A 26,732-nucleotide genomic window follows, 5' to 3' on the forward strand; every position below is an offset into this window, starting at 1 on the left:
CAGAAGAAAACAGTGCATTTGTTGGGGACTATTTTCTGCTGCGGATTGATACACATTTTATATGCCAGTGAGTATTTATGGCAGAAGAACAGCGTATGTGTGACTGACTTAAAAAACTATAGTGCCCATATTTGTTGTAATAAAGGAACATGTCGCTTCATGAAACAGTGTGTCTCACTGATGTGGTTTTTTTAATAGATTTTGGACAACAATGGAGCTCTATGGCACAGAGGGATAAAATCAGGCTTTGGGCACATGCGCAAACCTTTATAACAGGATCAATTCGTTGTTGGTTTGGGTCTTCTCATGAGATTTGTTCACAATAATAAAAAACAGAGCATCTCTAACCGTATCCTCTCACTCATAATGAGTAAAATAAACAGGGGTTGAGTCAGCGTCTTGCTTAACGACACCTTAACATGAAACGAGGCCTTTCGCTGAGATCAAACCGGACAAGGACTTGTTAATCACAAGTCTCCTGAAGTGCTGAGACACACTGATTGTTGTCCAGACACAAGCTGTTTTTTCAACATCACAGTCAACAGAAATGGCTGATGAGAAGAACATGCATGGCATACGATTTTCTGAATTACACCATGCCAGACAAATATGTGGGGAATTAATTATAAAAGATCAATTTATGCCTCTGTGGCAGGAAAATAAAGATGATTAAAAAGGATGACTGGAAGAGCAGCTGCGGCATGTAACTATTTCAGATGTGGTTTTCTGAACATAAAGACAGACGTACCTAATGTAACACACATTTCGAAGCAAATAACGTTCAAAGAGACAAAGTTTTCAATACGTTTGAATAACAAGACTCGAGGAACGTTTACGCAGACTAAAGAGGGGAGTACACGTGCTCATATGTATATACACACACACACACACACACACTTGCATACAGACAACCAGACACACACTCATACATACACAGTTAATAAAAGCTCCAAGCAATGGTACCCTGCAGTTCTTACACTCACCAGGAGAACCCACACGGCAGAGGCACTCACAGACAGGTCACGCTTGCTGGTTTCCTTAAAGGTCAACTCATCTACTTAAGAGGTACCAATTTACTTTAATGCACATTGTCCAAAAGAAGAAGACGGGGCAAAAAAATAGAAAAAGAAATGACAAGGTAGAAAAACATCACAGCATATCTGGAGTATTCTCAGCTGTGCTTTTTTGCCATTACAAAATGTGACTGCTCTTAGTTCTCCAAGGAGGATTGAATAAATAGATATCAAACCTATTAAAAGAAAATAAAGACTGATAAAGATGGCGAGGCCACAAGCTTGTAAAATAAACAATAACTTCACTGACAAGTGAAAACACACTAACACTGGGCAGGCTGCAGCCACCACATCATCAACAGTGCTCTAATGACCCTCTCTAACACACAAACTACGGTATGTGGCACAGAGAAAAAGTCTTCCAGGCAGCTCACTGACGCCGAGCAAAGAGGAGAAAGCCTCTTGATAGACTCTTGTAGATGCCATTCCCTATCACGCAATGCCTCTCAGTCATAAACACATGACAAATGCGGCCTTAATCATTTTTTACGAGCGGGGATGTGCAGGGGGCAGTGCATGGTTAGAGGGGAGAGGGGAGCGGTGAGCAGCAGGCGGCCCCCTCTGCACAGAGGAGAGGGCTGTGTGGTAAAGTCTCCTCTGGAACATCACTCGGCCAGCAATCCTTTGATCTCCACACCGCAATTACGCCAGCATCCAAATGAGCATGGAGTCGCCTCTGAAACAGACTTCAAACATGCACATGTACGCATTCTCATACACATACACATACACTGTATAGGATTGGAGCCATGTGCTCCTCTCAACAGTAAATGATGTACTGTCTCCAGCAGAGAACCTGGGGATGAAAGGAGGCCTTGCTCCTCGTCTGATCCCTCCATTAATGATGGCTTGCTAAAGCTAATACTGTGTATTCTTGTCTAAACAAGGGCAGCTTGGTATGTGGTTCCCATACTCCAAACAGGATGATCTCAGTTAACAATGGACTGTTTTTGGAGGCTCAAAAAGTTTGATAAAATGGCTGTCATCTCCCATGTGAGACAAAAGCTGCAGCAATAATTGTCTGTCTCTACAACTTGAAACTGAGTGTCTGTAATAATGAAATCAATTAACTTACATACATTAAACTCACAAAATAATGTTCTGTGGCGCATGCTGCTCAAATTAATGACACTAACCTAAAGCCTGAGTGGCAGCATGTACGCCACAAAACACCTAGAATATAAAACAGTACGTGAAAAAACTCAACCTGTGAAATGGCCTGAGTGGATGTCCTGAGAGACATAGATGAGATTGGCTTATTTGCCTCATTCTAGGATTCGCCCTCTTTTTCCCCACACATTAAAGCTGAGATTGCAATTTGTCTTGCTGTTTGCTTTGAATAGTCCTTAACCGTATCATCATCTCAACTGTGCTGGTGGAAAAACACGGGAGCATGGCGACAGCCAAATGGCAGTCTGGCGTCTCTGCTGCAGACTAGCTGCCATTAGGGCTGAGAGCAGCATTTATTGTACAATTAGGGCCAGCTAGATCTACCTGTAATCATCTCCATACAGGTGTGAGCTCCTCTCTGGACAAGGGAAGTGACTCATCACTTGTCAAACATCAACACTTTGATGTCGGCATTGTTCATCGTGGCGCCCTCAGGACACCTGAGCACTACTGTTTGGCTCTTTAAAACACTCTAAGATTTATTGCGTTTCACACAGTAAAAATACGCGCACACACGCAACAAGAAAAAAAAACCTCTTCCTACCGATGACGGATGTTCCACATGCCATGAATCATTTGATTTATGAGTTCTCTTCCCCCTCCCTCCGTCACACACTCATACTTTCGTGTCAGGAACATTTTAACAAACAGTCATAGGTAAACAACTTCCCCTTGTAATACAACGCTGCCAAGCAAAAACAAATTTTGTAGGACTGACACCACAAGCCTAGAGGGCAATTGGAAAAGTGCGATAACAATCCACAAGTTGGTGTTATTGACAAAATGGCTGTAGTGTGGAAAAGTAGCCCTTTCAGATATAATGGATGTCTAACACCAGCCCTCGAGATCTGCTCTCACTGTGGCCACATGACAACATTATTATAAAAAGTGTTTTGACAGAATGGAGCTGGAAACACAGCAAAGTTTATTTAGCACATTAAAGGTCAATTCACATTATAAATAATGCTGCACCTGCAACATAAAAAGTTCAAGTCCCTGCATATAAGCATTTAAAGCAGATGCATTTTTTCTTGAAATTGGTGACTTCATTTTTGCACTTATTCCAAAAAAGAGCATGCTTTCACTAAGCTGCTTACATGGCAAAAATAAAATAAATATTCCACTTGTATTTCCCTTTATATGTAGCCATACATACTCTGGTTAACCTGCCCTGACATGTAGTTTGAATGGCTGGAGCCACTTGTGCAATTTGATTTCTTTGCACCAAAATATATATTTTTCAAAGTTTTTTGGTAGCAGACTTTACACATACTCAAAAACCTGTTGATATCCAAGTCTTTTATAATGTTTAAAAGCAGGTGTGTTTCTCCTTCTGCCCAGAAATGTGGGCTTTTCTTTTGGGCAGGTCATTCAGACCTGACGAAGATCCCTCTGGGATCGAAATGTTGTTTGCTTATTAAAGTTTGTGGCATGGAGTAAGCATGCAGGCTCTACCTCTTTTTCATTCATGTTTTTGTGCCGGCTTTGCACTTACGTGATGTGCATGTAACTACCCTCTTGCACGCTTTTCTTTTGGGCATGCATCTCAATCCCAGCCTTGCAAACTTGGCGAATTGGTTCAGTACAATGCATCCATGACAATGCACAGAGCTGCACACAATGTGTCGTATACATGTCCAAATAATGCACCTAAAACCTGAATAATACAAGCATACCCCACATGTCTTAATTGAAAAATGCTCCGTTTGAAAAAAGGCCTAATCGTATAATCCAAATGGAATAAGCTGTTTATATGACCCGTATCGAATTCAGAATGTTGTCTTATTTGGAATAACTGTGGAATATTAGTGTGCTTGTAAACGCAGTCACTGTGTACGAAGAAAGCCTCAGATGTCGTTTGTAATCTGTGGGAATTTCATGGCTGTAAAGTGATGCTTGTAAAACTACTTGAGCAACAACATGTGAAGACAAAACCAAATATTTGGAGCAAAACATTTTCAGATAGTATGATATTCAAAGAGTGTAATCCTTATGATTTATTGGCTCTCTCCAGATGATTTTAATTACTTGTTTGGCTTTGAATGTACACATGTTTGTTTTTTTTGTCATTTAAAGCCTTCCATATGATATGACAAATTTTGATGGAAAATGGGGACCATATGCGAGTATGTGCTTAATGAAGTGCAGAGTCTGGAGGCTGGCTGGGGTCTGCAGAGCTGGATGTTGTGTTAGAGCTTACTTAGTGCCACCTCCAGGCAGATCCTCTCACAAAGATATGACCGTTTCTGTCAGCAGGAGACCGCAGTCAGTAGATCAGCCAGGCTAAGTCGCACACACATACTCTTCACATCCCAGCAGACGCATGCACACACACTTTTTTTTTCAGCTGAAATGCAGATTCAATCAAAGTTAGTAGAAATCAATGTAACTCCGTACATAAGTAGAAGGAAAGCTCTTTGGTGATGATTAATGAGTGCAATGAGTCGTCTCCCGCCTTTATTCCAAGCACTTACCATTTGTTCTTTCTCCTGATGTAGTCTTTCTCAGAGAGGTTAACGAGGTAAATCATTGGTTTGGATGTCAAAAACAAGTATTTGTTCAACACTTCGATCTGTGGCGAAGACAGACAGAGCGAGCAGTGAGAATCCAAACTTTCCAAAGTAGCCTTTGAGTGCGGCACAGGCAGAGATAAGTGAAGCCAAATCAAATTAGAGTCTGGTGTATAGGCGCTGTGGGGAGCGACTATAAAGCCTCTAAATTAAGATCAGCACGGCCAGATGTCATTAGCTTGTACAAAAGTAATGTCAAAATAAAACCAACAAAAGGCTGTGCATAATATTAACTTGTGATTTGCACAAAAGACAGAAAAAAAGAAAGGAGGAAACAGCAGTTGTACTTTTAGGTCAGATGAAAAGATTAGCGAGATAAATGGCATTAATAAATCTGACTGTAACATCAAAGGCTTACCTCCTTGTCGTTCCAATCCTGATAGTAGCGGATGTGTTTCTTTTCATCCATTACCCAGCTCTTGATTTTGCACATAACGTCCTGTTTGGGGTTAAAAGAGAATGAACAAGAAGCCATTAAAGGAGATGAAAAAGAATATAAACCCAGCAGGGTATGGGGTAATTATTTCCTAAATGCATGGCATCCTGATGCCAAAATGAACAATGGCTGTGCTCGCATTCAAGCAGGAGTGGCCTGGCTTTGACAGGGATGGCATGCACAAGACCCCCTTCCCTCCTTTAAATCATGACAAAATGCCTTCTGGGGTGTCTCGCTTAGAGTCGCAGTTTTGAACATCAATATTCCATCGGGACTGTTTAATGAAAAGGATAGAGAGAGGAGACTAAATTGGAAAGAGCAGGGAACTAATTGGAACTTGGTTAGTTAGGTGTAAATTATTGGTCCTTCCTCAGGCACTTTGCAGAATGTAGTCATACTGAATAAGCACTAGTGAGGTACAGAACTAATTATTCACTGTTTCTTCTGGAGAAAATATTGAGCATTTCCAGCTATGTATGCCACATTCATTACCGAGGTACTTGTGGGTTGAGACCACAGGCAAGACTGGGTCTTGACAGGATCTGGAAGCGGAAAAGGGTGGGAAAATGGGAGGGAGGTAGTTATAAAATTTGTAATAAAGAAATTGAGCCTATTATTGTTGATCCAGCCCCACAGAAATTAGCGGAACACATTCTTTTTGTTCCTGTCAACTTGACCTCCCCCTTCATATAAAAACTCCCCCACCCCCTGCAACACTCCCCCTACCTCCTTTTCCCTCCCCAAACCCTTGCAGCACTTCACAATCATACTCCCTTTTGAAAGAACTGAGGAAAAAATCCTGCCAGAGCCTCAATTACACAATGGCAGAAAAAGCTCCACACACTGACCCCCAGCCAGCTGCATTCACTCTCTGCACATCTCTCTCCACAGGAATTCTAAAGGCCTTTTAGTCAGGCAGCCAGAGTGCAGCCAGCGGGAGAGAGCGCAGGAAGAGCTGCATACACTCCGCCCGCGCCGTCCCAAGTCTTCACAGAGAGATTAATCATCTGTGAAATGGAAACAGCAAACGGCCAGTGACACAGGCTGAACCCGCTCCAGGTTTCCCTCATCAGCTCGCAGCCGCCGTGCAGCGCTCCTCTAACAGGCAGGTGTTAATAAAAGGCATATAGGTCCCACAGGGGTCAAACACATATGCCTGCCACCATGAAGCGCCGCTGGTGGGCCGGCTTCTTATTATTGTTTTGTAAGGATAGGGATTTTGAGGATTCACACGGACAAAAGCAATGAAACATTGTTCTTGTAAACACAGCACCGGCAAAATGGATTTAAATCTTTATAACAATGCATACATATGAGCCCTGCTGCTGCATGCACATAAATTTAGCTGGAACTGACAATGAAATATTCAGTGACCATTTCACCCAGACAGCAAATTTTAACCAAAATATACTATTTTACAATAAATTCCAAATTTCTGATTTGTTTTTTTTTCTCTTACAAAATCCCATTTTCTTAAACAGCATATCTTCAGCTGTGAGCTGCAGCAGTAAGCATATAAAAACGCACACCAACAAAACCTTCACAGGTTTTTTTGTTTTCCATTAATTTTGCATCCCCTACCTATCAGATAAAACAACATTCCTCTCGCAACTAGTATCCTTTTTACTTTAGGATATTAATAATCACCTCATGTGTTTTTTCTTTCTCCAACATCCTGTTTCAGCAGAAGTACATTAAAAAAGGAGCAAGATGCCCTTGAAACTCCTCATGTTGTGTTATATACCACAAATATTCAACATTATTCTTTTAGGAGCGCATGCACAAGCTATTAAACTATAAGGCATAATTATTTACTGGTATATACAGAAGTTCTCTGAGTGATATGATAAGGTATAGTGTCTGTAGTAGGAACAATGTACAGGGAATTTCCCACACTGCCTACATTAATCTTAAAGTAACTACTTTAATTTTTATGCTTTGCAACATAGAGATTTGTGTGGATATGTCGTAATTACTCCAAAATTTCACATAATTTTATTTTATTTTTTTTTCCTTTTTTTCGTAGTTTTATTTTATTTCCACTGACAGACAATATAAAAATGTGAGAACGCATGTTAAAAAAAAATCAGATTGAGGATTTTTAGGATACATTTAATGCAAACTATTGTGTCCACTTAACCAGCTCTGTAAGTGGGTCATCTTGAATCATACCAGGAACACTAATGTGACAATAAGCAAATATCTCAATGGTAAAATAATTGTGTAACTCCACTTGAGGCAGGATAAAAGCAGTTTTTGCTCATGAAATTTCAGGCTACATAAGGACCTGTAGAGCTTATAGGAAAGTGAGTGCAACAATGGAAATTAGATGTTATTTCAAAAGGTCTTGCAAATTACTTAGAGGGAAATCTAAGGAAGTAATCACCATCTACACAGAATGTCCCTTTGATTTCATAGCATCCTGTGGCTCTCCAGCAGAAAGTACAAGCACTGTTGTTTCTTTTAAGCTGCGCATTTTTAAGACGTAGTCGTGATGCACATGCTCTGCATATAGATGCTTACATAAACATGTATATGTGTCTGTGCACAGCTGAGCGTGTCAAACACCAGGCGCAGCCTGTGAGACAATCACACAATCCCTCCCATCTAAAAGCTTGCTACAGCCTTTGATAACCACCATTCTTTGCCATCTAAAGAGGTCTTCTATAGATTTCACTTGCCGACGTGTGCACAACCTTTGACAAGTAATGTATCATTTTTATTCATTGCCTAAAATTGTTAGCAATTATGTGCGTAAGCGGCCACCTGCCTAGCCTGAATGGCTCCTGTCTGTGGGGCTACAGGGGTGTGGGGAAGTGCTGTTGGCTGTACGGGGGGGTTTCGTCTGAGGGGAACCAACCAAACACAGGGCCTCTGCAGCAGGTGAAAAAGCCCCTCTCGTTAGTGTAATGAGTGGTCAGAGCCTCAGTGTGTTGGGGCCTGAAATTGGGCATGCCGCTCCAAGTGAAAGGCCAGATCCCCTCGTGTGCTAGCCCATCCTATCCTGCTCCGATGATGGAAGGGCATCGTGAGACATTTACAACCAAATCATTGCTAATGTTGTCTGCTCGGCCTCGTTACCTTAACAATATAACCATCTGAATGCATCCACATACATTTTGATCTGACAACCAGGATGTGGATTTTTTTTTTCTGATCTTACCCTGCATATGGCCCTGCACCTCTCTGCATACAACCGAGGGATCCTCTGTCAAAGAATATTCTAAACATTTACGGTATTCATAGCGAGGTATTGGCATATGTGTCACCCACTGTATGGCCTTATACAATTTCCCCAGCTGCTGTAGGTGTATAAGCATGAGCAAGAGCTGTGCCATGATTTGAGTATTACTTTAGATGAAAAGAGCTGTGTGGAAACACTTTCATTAGCCCAGTGCTGTGACCCAGGGTCAGCAGCTGAATAAGTAACTCTCTATTAATGATTTCTACAGCAGAAAACCCCTGACCCCTGATCACTTTCAATCTCAGAAAGGGAAAAAATGGGGCAGGGGGAGGGGTGAGACCTATTGGAGGGAGATTAAAAAAAACATACTTTTTTTTTCTCCTTGGCCATGTGTGTGGGAGGGTTATTATTTGTGCCTTGCTGTGAGGGGGAGCAAAGGGCCTGCTGGGACATTGACTCACGTATTCTGGTTTGAGTTTCTTGTCACCGCCTCTAATGGCCGTCTTCTCCAGCTTGTCAATAATAGGCCCGATCATCTCCTCATCCTTCAGCCTCAGCTCCTCGTGGATGATCTCCATATCCCTCACTGGGTCCACTGTCCCCTCAACATGGATGATATCCTCATCCTCAAAAGCACCTGCAGTGACAGGACACAAAGACAGAGAAAGGAGAGAGCATCAGTATAGAATTTTTTTTCAGCAGCAACGACAACACCACTGCCTTACATCAACATAGACAGTACAAGCAACAGGATCAGAGCTGCGGAATCAATGACATTGACTTCCTGAGATCGAATGTGAAATGGTGATTAGATCTGGCCCAAAAAAATCATTAGCTTTTAGCAGAGAATATGGAAAAATAAACATGCACATGAAAAAGCACAGTGGGAGTCTCAGGGAAGTCATAACAAATACAATAAAATACTCAGGAACATATTTAATTTTCTTTCAGTGTGCAAGTGTCAGAACTGTATGAAACCAGCTTACAGTGTCAAAGTAAGTTCCACTAAAATTGACTTTAAGTGCAACAAAACAGGCTTGTGTGTCAATCTGCATGAAGTGTGGAGTGTCTGGTCACGCATTTCTCACCCCTCTGTCTTAAAACTATTAGCCATTCAGCTAAAACATACCAGAAATGAAGAGAAGTGAGCACGATTTAAGAGAAAAATGTCAACATTCATAGACGACAGTCTTCCCCTAATCATTTGCGCCTTAGCAGTCTTGGCTGTGCTGGTGATTAGGTAATGAGGCTCTGAAGCAGGCCATTTAGCAGCAGCAGCTCTCAGGACTCCTTCTGATTCTCCAGCAGAGCTCAGGGGTGAGGGCGGGATGGAGGGAGGGAGGAAGGGAGGGGTGCATGGGCGTACATCTGTCACATTAGAGTGACAGCCTTTAACATTATCAGTGGCCACTGTAGTGGACTGAAATATGCTCTTTAATTTACAACCTGTACAGTTAGCGCATGGTTTGTTTTGTATTATCACTACATTTGCAAATAAATGGGGGGTTAAAGCACCTTATTGGTGAAGGGAGTGCACAGAGCCTTTACTCAAGGAAAAGTGGCAATACTGCAATATAAAAATACACCTTAGAGGTAAAAGTTCTGCACTGAAAACACTTGAGTTAAGGTTTGCAAATATTATTGTCATATTATTACTATCTATGATTACATAACTGGAAAATGATCACAGATGTAAATAAAAATAGGTCAGATTGTATAAATAAATAAATACATAAATATTATATATTTATGAATAAATAAATAATACTATACCATACCATACTATACTACACATATATAAACTACATTTTTCAGTAGCTTGCTAGTCGTTGAACTGCATTCATTCAGCCATTTTTTTGTTTTGTTTACTACTGAAACTACAAACAATTTCGGGCCATAAAAGGAAATGAATAATTTTTAAAAACATTTTTATTACCCCCCTTTGAGCACCCCCACCACCTTTTTCCCTTACCCTGACCGCTGTGAAGGCACCCAGGCGATGCATTGGTTACACAGAATTTGTACTAAACTTGAATACATTAGGTGTCAAGTAATCAGAAGTATTGATTATTTTTAGTTATTGACAAATGTCCAGAGACACTGCATGCTATTTTAGACGTTACCTGGCTAACTGATTAATCCTGCTTGGTGTAACACGCCCACCTGGACACTAATTACTGAAGACAGGTGTCTGACTGATGGACATCATACACAAAAACAAAGCTGACATTCTTGCACTTTCCCATAATAGTGTTTTTTTTTAAATTCACATATAACCTGTGAGCAAGTTGGCACTTTATGCAAAAAAACTCACATAAGTGACATTTTTTGTTGGCATGTGATTTTTTGTATTTTATATCTCTTTTAAAATGTTTTTATTTTAATGATTTTTATTATTTTATTGGGCTATTTTTAGCTAATAGCTTCCTCGCGTAGCTTTGCTGTAGTTCACCTTCCTCCAGTTTAAAGGAACTGGTAACTTTTTATGGGTTCATCATGTTTTGTCAGATAAAAGTAGTGGGGTAAAAATACATTATTTACCTCTACATTGTAGGGGAATAGAAGTGTAAAGTAGCATGGAATGTAAATACTAAAGCAAAGTGCGTAAAATGTACGCCTTCTTGCCAGATTTATATAAGTACAGTATATCTGGATTTTGATTATGGCTACACATGTTTTCTAAATCAGTCAGCAGTGACTTGTGAAGTCTCACACTGAAGCATAATGGGAATGCCATCTCATTCAACACGGAAGTGGATGTCAGGTGAATGATTACTTGACTTGAAGTATTGCTGTGCTGAGGGACTCTATGTTTGGAATGCTCATGGTAGAGTCACTTAACGTTATCAACAATCCATATTCATGTGTTGACATCTGAGTAGTGAAGGTGTGCTGACAGGTGAGGCCCTGCGAGATAATAGCGTCACCCGAGTGATCAGCACTATTCATCATGAGGCTGTCACATCGTCTCTCAACAAGTTCTAACAGTGATACATATAGGAAGTATCAGTGATTCATGCTGTGCACAGTCGTCATGATCGGCAACAACATGCCTGAGATTCAGGCAAATCTTGACAGAGTTTCATTATCAGATATATTGTCTAGACCCTGCCTCTCCACTAACCAGACTAATGTCCTGGTTGTCTACAGTTGAAGCCCCTGAGACTACCTCTGAGTGTTTTTTAGCTGCCTGGCTGAAGTCATGGCAATGTCAGTCCACCACTTTGGTCCAGACGGATGTACTTCAACAGCTGTTGGATAGATTGCCACAAAATTTTGAAGACATTCCTGTTCCCCATAGGATGACCTGTCACTAGCATGTTAACATGCTAAACTACGATGGTAAACATCTTAGTCTGAAAGATGAAGCCTACACGGAAGTTTCAAAATCTGCTCCAAAAGCGAGTCAATCCCCATAGACCACCATGTTAAAATTTACAGCAGAAATAAACATGTTTACAGCCTGGCAGAGAAAACTGTTTTGGTCTGTATAGCTAATTTCAACATTCGTGACAACTGTAAGGAGGGGGAATTTTTATATGAATCACCCATTTACATTTTATTAAGGCTTAAAATTGTGCATAATTAACAGCCTATTAAAGTGACAGGCCGTGTGCCCTTAGCGCCCTCGGCTTCTCAGTCAGATCCATCCCTCGCTCCTCCACAGCTCCATCCTCTCGTCCAAATATGGCCACTTCTGGCTCTAAAAAACCAAGATGGCAACAGCTGAAATGCCAAAGTCAAGGCTTTGAAGTCCACAAACCAACGGGTGATGTCACACTAGCTACATCCATTATTTGATACAGTCTATAGTAAACAGGGTAAACACTGGCTCATAAAGCCTGTCATTAGCCAGCTATCTCAGGGAGTTTCCAAAATCCCTGTCGCTATGTGAAACTAGGCTTGCATAGCCAAACAACAACTCCAGAGCAAGCAAACTACACACTTAAACATCTCCTGATGTTTTATGTGGCATTTTCTTTTGCGAGGATTTAGCCATTTTAAGGTCAGTGTTCACCTCTCCATCAAAATGGTGTTCCCTCCCAACACGATTTCGCACTCTCAAGGCATCATGGGGTTAGCACTACCCAAGGCGATTGTGATTGGTTTTAAGAGATACAAACAACCTCTTAGTCCATAATTACGATAGGTTCAGCCAGACCTTTCTCTGGCTACACAAGACTATGGTAAACATCAGCATGTTAGCATTGCAACTGTGAGCATGTTAGCACGAGGATGTTAGCATTTAGCTCAAAGTACAGCCCCACAGTAGACTAGTAGTCTTGTTCAATAATCAGAGCCAGTGCCTCTGAGATCAGCTCTTAATGTTTTTAAACTGTAAAGGACACTTAATTGTAAACTGAACCCACATGAAGCTCTCCAGTCATCTTCCACTTGCACAGAATATCATATCTTGTTCCTCTACGGGAATAAGGAGGGACACGTTGATTCCCCATGAGACTCAACTACAGGGCTTTTACAATCTAGCATCACTCATCAGTCACATCCAAACATCAAAGCTCAACAACAAAAATGACAGACAACCAAAAAATCCTGCGCCAGTGGCCTTATTACTCATGCGAGTCAACAGAAGCTGTAGACTTTTGTGCAAGCTGTCATCCTGTGCGTTGTCCTCATGGTGAAATGAACTTATCCAATTACTCTTTGCCTAATCAGGCTGTTTTGGTTCCTCTCCTCTTGCAGAGGTACTCCACAGTATAAACAGTTCACTTACGCCGCACAGAAAGGGGCTAATCAGTGGAATTATTGTTTTGCTGCTCCAATTTACCAGCTCCCTGTTCAGCACTGATTGGAACGAAAATTTGCTATTGTGTCTGCATGAACTCAGAAAATATAATGCAATGTAATCATTTTGTTAGCTGCAAGAATATACATATATTATAAACAATTATGATGTACAGTTTTGATACACTGTGTTTCAAATGGAAAATCCGCACAAGTCTGTTGTTCAATTTAGTGCACATAAATGAGGAGCGAAGAGGTTTCAAACAGGTTCACATGGTTAATAAACCACTCATGATTGTATAAATCAGTTAATGAAAGCAGGAGAAATGACTGTACACCAGACCATTTATTAAAATGTTTAAACACCTAAAGCAAACAGGATCATTTCGCATCACATTTCTCACTTTTTAAAATAAGAAATGGACGGTTTCTAACTATTGTTATACATCCCTAATAAAAAGCTGATAAATCAAAATTTCAAAGAGGCTTTCAGCGAGCAGGAGCAGCTGATCACTCACTATTTAGTCATCAGCTGACACTTTCCCCTGACTGCCACATATTCCAAAGTAATTTGCTTTAATTAATTTCGCCTAATTTAACATTCACATCTACTTTACCGCTGTCCCATTCAAGGCTTAGAGCTGGAGAACAAATGCACGAGGTGAAAGAGAGAAGAGAAATCTGAGGGGGCAATCTCCACAATTAGTCCTTTAACAACTGGGTCTGGGTAGGGCTCTGTGAAGACGGCTCTTATGAGGCCGCGGTGCCACACAAAGCCACATGCAAGACAGTTAAAACACAAAAAAAGAAGAAAGAGGTTAGGAAGGCCCAGTTTCAGGAGTCAGGACTGTCTCACAATTTTTATTGTACTGCTTCATTTCAAATAGTGTATGTTTTGAAGACACCATTAACAGGTGCACCTTTATTGACAGAACAAAAGGATTAGTCTCTCAAGGGTGAGTGGTGTTTAACGGCTTGATTAGGGATCAGGATAAGCTCTGGAAATTATGGACTTACAGCAGCACTGCAGACTGGTGCAGCCTGAGAAGATATAACTCCATGAACTGACATTTACAAATAAAAAAACAGACAGCAAATGAAAAAAACAAGGAAAAAAAATACATGTGTCTTTGCTCATGTTTTTACATTAACTTCAGTATGCAAAATTTAACTGCAACACATTTAGGAGCATAACTTTTTAATATAAGAAAAGTTTCTCTAAAACAAACAACCTATTCCCAGTTTGAACAAGTTTAACACCTAAAACCAGCAAGCGAACTCGAGTTTATATCATTACTTTTCTGTCAGGTACACAGACAAGGCAGTCATCTGAGTCAAGTCTAGATCAATACTGATTGAGCTGCTTCCTCTGATGTTGCTACCTGGGAGGATATGTGGTCAACATAATTCAGTTAAATTACAGTATTCATTGACTTCTAACTTCCTGTGCATGTTTTCACATGCAAGATGGGTAAGAGCACATCTAAAGAACTTGCATTCCTCGCGCTGCTTTTAAAATGTTCATGCAAACTCAGTGCCGCAATTCTCCTGGTATTCAGAGCAGTAAAAGCTATTTTATGAGTCTGTCAGGAAAGGCACATTATGGATGTCTTCCCAGCATAGAAACACTGGCAATGCACACAAGGGTATTTATGTTCATTCAGGAAATATCTTCTTGACATTCATTTTAGGATACATGAAATTGACGGCAATTTGTAGTACGCTGCTTCTGTAACAGAGTTTGTGGCATATTCAGCCTTGTTTCTTTGCATATGTCAATTATGGCAAATACATTGGCTGCTAAAAAGCAGTTTGACACCAGAAAATGGAGGGTTTGAGCCCTTTGGAGAAACACTCATGTTTTCTACATGATCCCATCTTTCAAAATAGATCACAGTGAAATCACAGTGCTCGATCGTATGAATATCTGTACCTTGCGAGGCATCTCCAATTCCTATGTGATCTACTGTCAATTGCAGTGTCTCATACCAAACTGAGTATTAAAGGTGCATCTTTGCAGAATGTTTGATATCACTGACTGAAAAAAAAAAACATGTAGGGGAAAGCCGTTTAGACAAGTGTGATCTGTGAGCGGTTGAAAAGTGAATGCACTGGGGAGGCTCCAGTTTTCATGAACTCTGACAGAAAACAACGGTGCTAATTCCCCTTATCATTATCTTAACCTCTGTCATTCCATTTATTTTGTTAAACCACAGAGCATAAGAGTGCCTTGATTGAAAGGAACCGTCATATGCACACCACTGTTGTCCCACATCATTCAAAGAACAAACCTTTTTAGATCCTTAACTACTATAGTGCTGCTGATTGCACAGGCACCAGCAATTTCCTAACCAACCGCCACCTGAACAATGATGTGTTCAGCTTTCAGGCCCTCCAGCCTTTCAAAGGTGAATCATTTCACAGTTTGGAGCGAGATCTCCATAGCAACTCCTCTTTGAAGGGTTTAGAATCACCATCCAATAATTCTATGATCATCGGGCCTTGCCATTCCCAGTGGTTCTTTTCACAGCGGACAGGCAAGGGGGGCATGAGGAGGAAGCAGGAAGATTCTACAGTCTATTTCAGGCAATTCATCTTGCAGCCCCATTAGAATTCAAAATATTGCGACCTTCAATCACCGGGCATGTTATCTGGAGCTGTGGCGATCTCCAGTCAAGATGGGTAGACATTTTGCTCTAATCATCCACGATGAGTGGAGGCTGACAAAAACTCTTCATTCTCGCTGAAGCAAAATGCTCATTTAAATGCTGTGACAGCACCTCAACACGGCCCTGAAAACACACAAAGGGAGGATGATGCCCACGGCTAAATGATTTAGATTTAGAATTGCAGTATTGGTTGAAACAAAAGCTAACATAAACAAAGAACTACATACAGTGCGGGAAAGCTTTTTTTTTGTCGGACTAATCTTCCATGCAGCATTTCCATTTTTCCCTCAAGCATAACAAGACACAACAGTAAGGCAGGTGCTAGGACCCAGCTGAGACTACTGTACAACAGTTTATTTTTGTCCAAGTGTGGTGTGGGAAGTGAGTCGCTTGCTTCTTCTAAACCAGTTAACTTTGCCGAGTGGATTATGGCTGAACATTGAAAAATAAACAATATGTTGAAACTGATACATGCCAAAGTACAACAAGTTTCTGACTAAAGTCTTGAGTGTACCACACTTACATAAACCACAAACTGACAAAACTGACAAGTGACTCATACCATGGCATCTGTCCTCTCTTTTAACACGTAAATTAATTTTCATTAGAAGTACTCATTTTACCAAATTGACAGTTGTAGGCTATAGCAGAAATCAATATTTCATACAGGCTTCAAACAGCTTTGAAGGCCCATTGTCTTACAGTAGTATACAATTATGTACTATATATCAAACACTGATATTACCACGATTACTATTCAAAGACGCACAATGACTGATGATGGATTACATGAGAAAAATGTTCCAGCTATAATATGAGCATTATGTTTGTGGGCTAAACAAAAATGTTTGGTCGGTAGAGAATGCTAGGCGAACAGCGTTTTAAACTACCCTCGCTGGAAACGTATTATTTGCTTCCCTTATTTTAAAGATATGCTACTTGATCTCCAAGCCGTGCAGAGACACAGAACGCAACCATAGACTGCAGAAAAATAACAGACGTAGCCACTGTGATGTCACCTATTGGTTTGTGGACTATAGAGTTTTGCATGTTGGCCATCGCCATCTTGGACTTCTGGGGCAGTGACATGAGGTGAACATTTTTGGACACCAGGGTGGAGCTTTGGAGGAGTAAGGGGTGGCTCTGACTCATAGACTTTAATGACACCTCGTAGACAGCCTGTCACTTAAAGTGCCGCGGCCTCAATTATGCAACAACATTTATATGGTTGAGTAAAATAAAAATCCATGAAGGTGGAAATTATCTACAGAGACCAAAATGTTCTTTGTACCGGGCTGTAAACATGTTTATTTCAGCTATAAATTTGGGCATTTTAACATGGGAGTGTATGGGGATTGACTCACTTTTGGAGCCAGCCTCAAGTGGCCATTGGAGGAACTGTAGTTTTTGCACTTCCATATTAGCATAATTGTTTTTTAGCGACAGAGATTGCTGCTTGAGTGCAAGGTATCACGGTCTGAAAACCACTCCCACTGAGAGCAAAACAAACAGCTTAATGCTTACAAGATGCCTGTAGACAGCTAAAATAGTCAAATGATTATTTTAGCACCCTTTGTCTACCAGGAAGGAATTAGGGACTTTAACATTGTTGGTCTATTTCAGTGTCCCTTCTCTTCATCATGCTTATCTTAGAGAAATAATCTCTCTGCGTGGACAGAAGTGAAATACTTTAATATTTACAACTATTTGACTGGATTACCCAGTAAGATCATCATTTAACCTTAGAAAAATAAGACCTTACAAAGCTTAGTCAGCTTCAACCTCTACAATTTGTCTGGCCAAGCAGCAAAATGCTTGTTGAACACAAAGGCAAACTGAGAGTCAACAGTTTTCCAATTTTCTTTATCTCTGTATCAATTTTTGTTTTCTTAAGGCTCAGTCTTTAAGTTCAGAAACTTATAAAAACTTAGCTCTGGGTTCCCTGTTGGTAGTACATGCCACAACACAACAACTTCTAAGCATTTTTCTGTTGTTTGCTAGCAGACAGAAGTGACAAGGAGGAACCTTTACGCAATACAAAGGAGAGTAATGAACTATTTTCCCCTCGGGTGTGGCGTGGGACTTAATTGTGCCCTGTCCCTGTGAAATGTGCTACGCTAGACTCTTCTCACTGTTCAGTATACATTGAAGTATGCATTTGTTCATATTCTATATTTTCTTATTGTCAACATATCTCATGAAAGACTAAAATAACAATGAATCAGTCCTTCCGATAGTTATTGCCTTTGTACCAGAAGACACTAAGACATAAAACAGAATGTCCCTGTGTCATAGATCTCCATTGTTGTCCAAAATATTATTAAAAACAGATCCCTGAGCTACATTGTTGCACTGAGTCAAATCATGGCCACTGTTGTTTATTGTGAGTCAATCCCACATAGACCATCCCAGAGCCAAAAATATTCACCCATGTACCAAGTGTCTAATAATCTGCTGCTGAAAATAGTCCCCAACAAATGCAAGATTTTCCCGTTTGAGAAACATGTGCTAAAAACTACAGTGCCCAAGTCTTTAAGCAAGTTACTCAAACTTTTTTTTACTTAAAATGAAACTATAATTGCATAATTTTTTAAAGATTTACAGTCTGAAAGTATTCAGTAGTAAAATATTAAGATGACTAAAGCTTTGTTGTTTTATTCTTTTTTGGAACAACGTGGGTTTTTCTGAGCTTTTACACAGTGAATAAACACATCAACCAATCATGTTGCGCAAACTATGAGGATTATAAAACATCAATACGGAGGCTCAACACAAGCAGCAATCGCGGAGGCTGAAAAATGAAGCCAAAACAGAAGTGCCAAAAACTGCAGTTCTTTGAACGGCCACTTGAGGCTGGCTCCAAGAACGAGTCAATCCCCATAGATGCCTATGTTAAACTGTGCAGAATAAATAAACATGTTTACAGCCTGGTCCAAAAACTGTTTTGGTTTCTACTGCTAATTCCCCCCTTCAAGACAACTGTATAGATAGTTACATAATCAAGGGCTGGGGCGGCTCTGAGCGACAGTCTATCTGCCTATGGAGCCAAGACGGCAAAATTTATCACTCCTTTTAGCCTTGACAAAGACAGCGCATACCAGACATCCTCTTTCCATGTGTACCTTTCACAATAAAAGCCCTAGACACATACTGCACACTGTGTAACTGTTTACCAGAGGGAGCTCAAATTCACTCAAAGCATTTCGCTTTGGGGAAACTCACTTACAGTAGTTAAAGCTAAACATCAACTGACCTCAGACAGACAGCCAGACACTGCTCTGGGTCAAGTAGGTAGTTGATGCATATTTGCATGAAAACCTTTTATTGAACAAATGTTGCAACTGTCGAAAATCTGCATCACTGCTGCTGTGTAATGTTTTAATGTGAAATATTTGCAGGTGAGTATAGCTGAGGTAATTTCTGGAATTTTTCACAGGATTTAATGTGAAATATTTAATATTTAATTATTTTCTGGACATATAACATCAAGCTACAAGAGATTAAAAATATAATAGTAATTTTAAATGTGTAAAAATTATGGGTACATGTTATCACTAGTTGTTTCATGTTTTCTGGCTCAGCTCTGTATTTAGCACCATTAGCTATAGGATACTTTCGTACAATCTCTCTGTAAAAGACTTTCAGCAACATAAAAATGACATTTCTAATAGTTACCATTGGGTGTATAAATTAACACATCAACGCAACAACTTATTCTGTGGCTGAACTGCTGAGAGATTCACTCACTGCCTGATCTGTTTAGATAGTCACACACATGGAAGTCACTGGGCTGGTGAGGTGTTTTGGATGTTTGTCAAGTTTGGGAATTTGTGAGTTGGTGAGTGATAAGGCAGAATTCCTGGAGACTAGCCATTACTGGCGTCAGTGAGGAGGCAGGTTGGCCATAAATCATTTCTGTCTGAATAGTCAATCCAGTTTGTTCACAACGCCTGGAGCTAAACAATCAGTTTGATTTGTTCACTATAAGCGATTAGTGTAGTGTGGGCTAATGTCTGAATGATGCAATACCTAAACATAAATACAATGTCCTACCAGTGTAGCCAACAAATTTAATCACTCACTCTGAATCATCAGATTTGGACATTTATCAGGTAGTGATGATTCATGTGGAAGTTGCGGAGGATATTAGAGCTCTTTAAATAGTGACGCTTTTTAGAGGTGAGTGAATAGGAGAGGCCTAAATGTTGTCAGTTTGATGTTGACTGACTTCGACTTGATCATAATAACACTGCCAACAAAAACTCAAAAAAAAAATTAAAATAAAATAAAATCAACAACAAAACAGTTAGCACCTAGCAACACTTTCAAAGTGTTTGACAGATTTGATACACAAACTACCACAGTGCAAAATCAAAGTAAATAAAGTTGTTAACATTTTCAGACACAGTTAACAATCATTACTTACGCTTGTTAACTTAATGTCTTCATTTATAATTAGTTGGAAAACACAAAAATGCATATTTCCATAAATCTGTCAACAGTCTGTCAACCATAGCATAGAATTTTATGATGGTGTTTTCCAGGTATCCAAGACAGCAAACAAACTAAAGAACTTAAGTATAGCTTATTGGCTATTGGTCTGTTAGCTGCTGTGCATGCTGCTGTTACCACAGTTGCTGTATGCACATGTCTAGGTTTACATTTACATTGAGATTCATGACTATTAAAAGTATTCCCTGTTTGTATTAGCGATCTATGAAGATTTGATACTTCTGTCATATTTTACCATTTAAGGAAGTCATTAGTTTGAGTACTCACATAAAAAAACATAACAAAAAACAAAGGTACTTGTTTATGGCACTGTATTAAGCAGAACACTGCCAACAATAGGATACCAACATGTCTGGCATTGTATTAGTATTCTGTACTTGACCAATAGTGGCAAACAAGGCACAACATAAGGCAAATAATTTAAATGTTTAGAGCTGCAACTGACAATTACTTTCACTGTCAGTTAATCTGCAAAGTTTTCCTTCAGTTAATTAATTAACTGTCTGGTTAAGAAAACATCAGAACATTGAGGAAAAATGCTCATTACAATTTCCTAGAGCCCAAGGTGACGTCTTCAAATGTCTTGTTTTTACTGACAAACTCTAAAACTAAAAGATAAATAGTTTAATACTGTGACTAGGAGAGAAAAGCAAATCATTAAATTTGAGAAGCTGAAACCATCAAATGTTTGGCTTTTTGCCTGAAAAATGCCTGAAAGTTTCAATCTCAAAGATCTGTTTTGTTTTCTTTGGCAACACCCATGACGATAAGCAGCAACTGCAGTTGTGTTTTTTAGAAAGCATGTAAAGATGGACAACGCGTCTCCACTTCCTCCCACTGCACAAAAATGAAGCCAAAATATCCTGCATATGGCCGCTGCCATCTTTCGCTGGTAACGTCATTTGGAGCCAGAGACTGCGTAGCACTGATGTGAGGAATATCAAGTTCTTGCCCACACACCTGTTTGACCAATCATCATGTGTCATCAATTGTGAGCACACAGATTGGCACACACAGGTGTCAATCTAAATGTCAAACCCCCTTTTTTCTAGCATCAAATAACTAGTTATAACCAAACCTATCAAAAAGAACAAACACTTAAATGTTTATTAGAATGACAATAACTACCTTAAATGACAGAAACCATTTTTGGGGAAAAAATAAGTTGTTGTGTACTACGGGGTTTATGATTTATACCACAGCCAGCCACCAGGGAGCCATTGAGACATTTTGGATTCACTTCTGGGGAGCTGTCATGTTGTGGTGATAAATAGTGACTTAACAGACATTTAATTATGTGAAAATCTTCAAGATTATTACTTTGATTAATGAATTAGTTGCTTATTAATTGTTGCTTTTGACTATTTAATTAATAGGCCAAATGTTTCAGCTTAAGGATAGAGCAATGTAACATCTCTACTGCTCTATGGCTAAGATCTCATATAAATGATCAGATTTACGTCCCTTAAAACTTCTACCATTATTTTATAAAATGGGCAAACTTTCTTGTGCCTGCTGCAGGCAGTAGACAAGGGGAGGGAGGAAGTTAACCAGGAGTTCAGGTGCTGAAAGCATGAATATCACAGCAAGAGAAGAGTCTACGCCAAAAATAACAGCCACTTTCCACTCGGCTGCCTACAACCACAGCCAGTCCCTAAAGATTAAATGTGCTATACCGCAGTATCTTAAGGCGAGATTCTTACTGAGTGTCATGCAACCGTAAATAAGTCTTCATTAGAAGTGAACCAGAGCATTCCTGTAGTGATGAGGGGGACACTGTGTGAGCATTCAAACATCTAATTGCTGGAAACCAAACATCTGGGAATAAGGCCAGGTGAGCTGGCAGAGTTGCTAACGGGGAACAGAAGAGCAGATGAAGTAGAACATGTCTGTGTCTTGTCTCAGACAGCGAGGATTCAGCCGTGTTCCAGTCACTGCAGAAGCACTGGGAACACTTAGCCTGCAAACCATTTTGTTATGAGACCAGGGAACACCAGCCATTCAACAGAATCAGCTTTCAGGATGTCATCATGCGCCTTAATAGTTGTTGGAAGGTATTGTTGAAAGCAAATCCGCTGTTTACACAGGCTTTTCAAAGTCATTAGAGGTTGAAAAATATTCATATCATGCATACTATGGGGGAATTTTGAGACACCAAGAGGAAAATCCAGTCAGACTACTCCCTGGAAAAAGTTGAATATTTTCACAAGACGAATATACACTACGTGGTAACCTATGATGGTTTCTTCTATACAAAGTAATGCAAACCTATAAAGGGAATAAATGACCACAATAACATGATGGACATAACAGAAAATCAAGTCTGATCTCTAAAGTTTAAAGGAACACTTCAACCACCAAATGATCATTTGTATATCAGTACCTCAACCCCGGTTACATTGAATTCATGAAGAAAGAATCAAAAAACATAGAAAATTCTTAATGAATTACAGTCATACTTCATCAAAACATCTGCTTACAAACTCTCACACAGATTGTCTGGTACAATCCAAGTCCCATTTATCCAGTGGTATACTAATGGTGAGTTCCATTTGCATTGGGAAGCCAAAATTTCCGTGTACCAAGTTGTAAATTTCAACTGCAATGACCCCTGAAGTCAGATTTCCAACTTGGAAAGTTGGAGGAACCTCACCAACCCTGACCTCAAAATCCAATATGGCTGCTCCGCACATCAACGGTAATCAAAGCTGTAGTAATGTACAGTTTATTAGCACTTCTGTCCCATTTGTGTCCATTAAAACAGTCATACATATAGATATGCTAAGAATATCTTGGTTTTCCGACTTGCCTTACTTGAATGTGATCAGCTTGGGAGTGACATCATTCCCAGCTTCGAGCTCTGACTTCTGAGGTAAATGGATGCACCTTGAGTACTTTCTAAACAAACGTCCCTTTTCGACAGGATGGTACTAAAAGTGACGATACTAAAAGTGAAACTTATCTATGCTCTCCTTAAAGCCAGACTCCATTGACACCAACAGTAATTTTACCTTGCTGAACATGGGAGCTGCTGGTCTGCCTCTGCCTCGATTGGTGGTTTGTGTGTGTTAACACTAAAGTCACACAATAACTCAAACAAACCACCAATTGAGGCAGAGGCAGACCAGCAGCTCCCATGTGCAGTGAGGTAAACTTAATGTTTTTGTCAATGGAGTCTGGCACTGAAGAGAGCAGAGATAAGTTTCACTTTCTGTTCAGTTCCCTGTCAGAAGGGGCTGTCTGTTTGGGAAACACTGAGCATACGACTAGATAAATGAGACTTGGATTATACTGCAAGAGCTGTGTGACAGTTTATAAATGAACATTTTGATGTAGTTTTGTTGTTGTTAAACACAGACCCCTATGACTTCAGTTCATCAAGAATTTCTCCATTTTTGAAACTTCCCAAGAGGCACATGAACCAAACAAAGTTTTCTTCAGAAACTTAACATAACACAGGATGAACAATTCATAAACAATGATAATTTTGGGTTAGTTTTGGCTTAACATGACCTCCAGACTTAGTTTCATCAGGCTCTGGACAGTTGCTTGTGTCCTCAGTTTGTACTAACAATAACTGTTTCTTGTTACTAATGCTGAGCATCCAAAGTATCTTTATAAAGCCTTCTGCTAATTCCCAGACAAAAAAAACCCCCAAACAAAACAAAACATACCACTCCAGACATGAAAAAGTGTGATCCCCCACAACCATATAATCACGCCATATAAAAGCAGCGGCCTCAACATTGCAGTCAGCCTCACACCAGATAGATATAATTACTAAACAAAACCAGCTATGTCTAATGGTTAACTTGTGAAACATACCACATTGTTTCCAAGGACTTCATGAGAGTGGAAACAATGGCATGCCAAAGCGGACAGATGTAAACACACACACACACACACACACACACACACACACACACAGAAGCAGCTTTCGATCTTCCTATTTATGACTCTCGTGGATGTTTGTCTTCTTTGTGTGAGCAGAAACAATAGGGTTGGTTTTGAGAGAGGATCTGGCCTATACATTTGGCACATATCAAAGGAACTGTGGGTGTTTTTAACCATCACATAATGATTCTAAACATACATATGACACACATAAGTGACAATAATGTATATATCCAATAATGTAAATTAGCATCACTAAATGTGAGCAAACCACAAGAAGATGAACACATTAATTCTGGACATTCTGATACCACTGACTGTAATGTTTAAAATCTGAGCAACTTTTAAAGAACAATATTTCATGGTTTTATTACTCTCAAGTCTCATAAAAAGACCAAAACCAACAAAACCCTGAGTCTTTTAATTGCTTATGTGTGATATAGCTTATTCCCCTGTGACATATCTCTATTGTTGCCCAAAACTATAAAAAACATGAGTTAGCTATACACCATGGATATATTATGAGAACTTGATAAAGCATTGGAGGCACAGCCCATTTTATTCCTGTGAATGTTGCTCAATGGCACATGAAGCCAAAAAAGTTTGACTTCCTGGGTATAAAATAACCTGGATCCTCCATATCTATGGGCCCATAGAACAAACACACCAGAGACTTCCACCAGATGAGTGGCTAACTTGTGGTGTAGCCCTCCGCTAACGCGAATGGGGAAGAACATTATTTAATCGTACAGCTCTTCTAGGTTTTTGAAATGTTATCGAACTGAATAGCTTAATATCTGCGGGGGTTGTAACCAGTGGTGTAGTGGTAGTTGATGAGGTGGGTGTACTACTGAGTAGATGTGTAGGTTATCAAAGGAGTAGGAAGTGGGTATACTCTCTTATATATTCCAGTGGCTTTTTGGCTAATAGGTGGATATACTATAAATGTCCAGAAAAAGAGGTGGATATACTCTGTATACCTGCATATACCCTCCACTACACCACTGATTGTGACTGATGTATCTGCTAATTTACATGCATCTTATTCACAATGTATGTGTATTGGAAAAAGTCATTTTAGGCCCTGTGGCATCACATGATGGACCTGGAAGTTGTAATTCCCATTTTTGGCCACTATGATAACTGGGCTTTAAAGCTTAGCATTGTTCCGGGGGCCTTGGCTTGTGTTACACTGGCTAAGACGTTCCTTTATAACCATGAACATGGTGTCATGAGTAAATCCCACATCACTGTCCTACCATCCCAGTCACTAGAAGACAATGTTGGCATTGCTCTGTAAACCACAGATACGTTCTATCTGCATGTTTCATATGTATCATATCGATGTTTCTAAAGTGATGTAACATGAGCTGACTTTGTCATTGGGAGGTGGCTGGATGGTGGACAGCGCAACCCAAGCGAGACACCTGCCAAGCTGCAGACCCTGCAGATCACTGTTCAAGACCAACAAACAACAAAATGGCCTGTATTTGTGCATCATTGCTGCGTTTCTGGCAGCTTATCAGCTCAAAACATAGGTTTCTGTTGCATATCACTGTTTTTTTCAGTGGGGATAGTGCCAAGAAAAGCGGCTGTCTCTTAAAGAGACATCTCTGAGTTTCCTGTCAGGAATATGGCATGAATATGACTGTTATATACTGAAACATCACTGCTTTTCCTGCCGAGACTGTGCCCCCAAAACCAGGCATTTTAAGCCCAAACATGATCTTTTTCAAACCTAAACCAAGTAGTTATGGAAACCTAACTAAATGTTAACCATGGCATTGTTGACATGTACAGTATTAGCATACCTTCTACAAAATAACATGCAAATGTAACATATCTATGGTATGCAGAAACGTGGAATGGCATTTTTTTCCTGGTGATTGGGTTGGTGCTGCAGCTGCAAATATTCAATAGTGAAGCAAATGTGTACACCTAAAATAGTCCTCAACAAATACACTATTTACTCCTGTTTGTGTAAAGTTTGTTAAAACTTCAGTGCCCAGCTGTTTTGGGAAGTTACAAATCCCTGTTGTTTATTCTCAAAAAAACATCAATTATATATTTGTGACCTGTTTAAAAGAGCCACAAACAGGCTGAGGAAGTCTGAAAGTATTGAGAGACAGGCGAATACATTGTTGGTTTTGATCTTTTCAAGGGTTTTGTTGACAATTAGAAATATATAGAATAACACCGGCCTCATCCTTTAACTTAAATTGTACCAAAAATCATTAAAAACTGAAATGACAACGGACCCGTTTATCTCCCTTCACATGTCTTGTCCACTCTGTAAATCATTACTCAGTCTTACAGTGGGTGGTCTTCCAGTTCCACTTCTCACAAACTACAGAGTCAAAGGCTATTTGAAAACTGTGTTGGAACAAATGTAATACACTTGTCAGAGATACAAGTTAGGGACAATATAGCAAAATGGCCTCAATCTTAACCCTTTATATCCGGACGTTCTGCGCCTGC

At 39.9% G+C, this 26,732-nt stretch overlaps 1 protein-coding gene across 2 annotated transcripts in view; it reads right to left on the minus strand.

Annotated features, from left to right (window-relative positions):
* Window positions 1–26,732, minus strand: part of LOC117251057 (obg-like ATPase 1) — a 58,430-nt gene that overhangs the window by 20,211 nt on the left and 11,487 nt on the right. For both annotated transcript variants that reach the window (XM_078174507.1, XM_033617026.2), the window contains exons 5-7: window positions 8,895–9,070; window positions 5,172–5,252; window positions 4,718–4,815 (exon numbers count right to left, since the gene is read on the minus strand). In XM_078174507.1, the coding sequence (XP_078030633.1) occupies window positions 4,718–4,815; window positions 5,172–5,252; window positions 8,895–9,070 (355 nt within the window). The remainder of the gene's footprint in view (window positions 1–4,717; window positions 4,816–5,171; window positions 5,253–8,894; window positions 9,071–26,732) is intronic.

Source organism: Epinephelus lanceolatus, chromosome 14 (genome assembly GCF_041903045.1).
Source record: "Epinephelus lanceolatus isolate andai-2023 chromosome 14, ASM4190304v1, whole genome shotgun sequence".
In the NCBI taxonomy this organism is placed as follows: Eukaryota; Metazoa; Chordata; class Actinopteri; order Perciformes; family Serranidae; genus Epinephelus; species Epinephelus lanceolatus.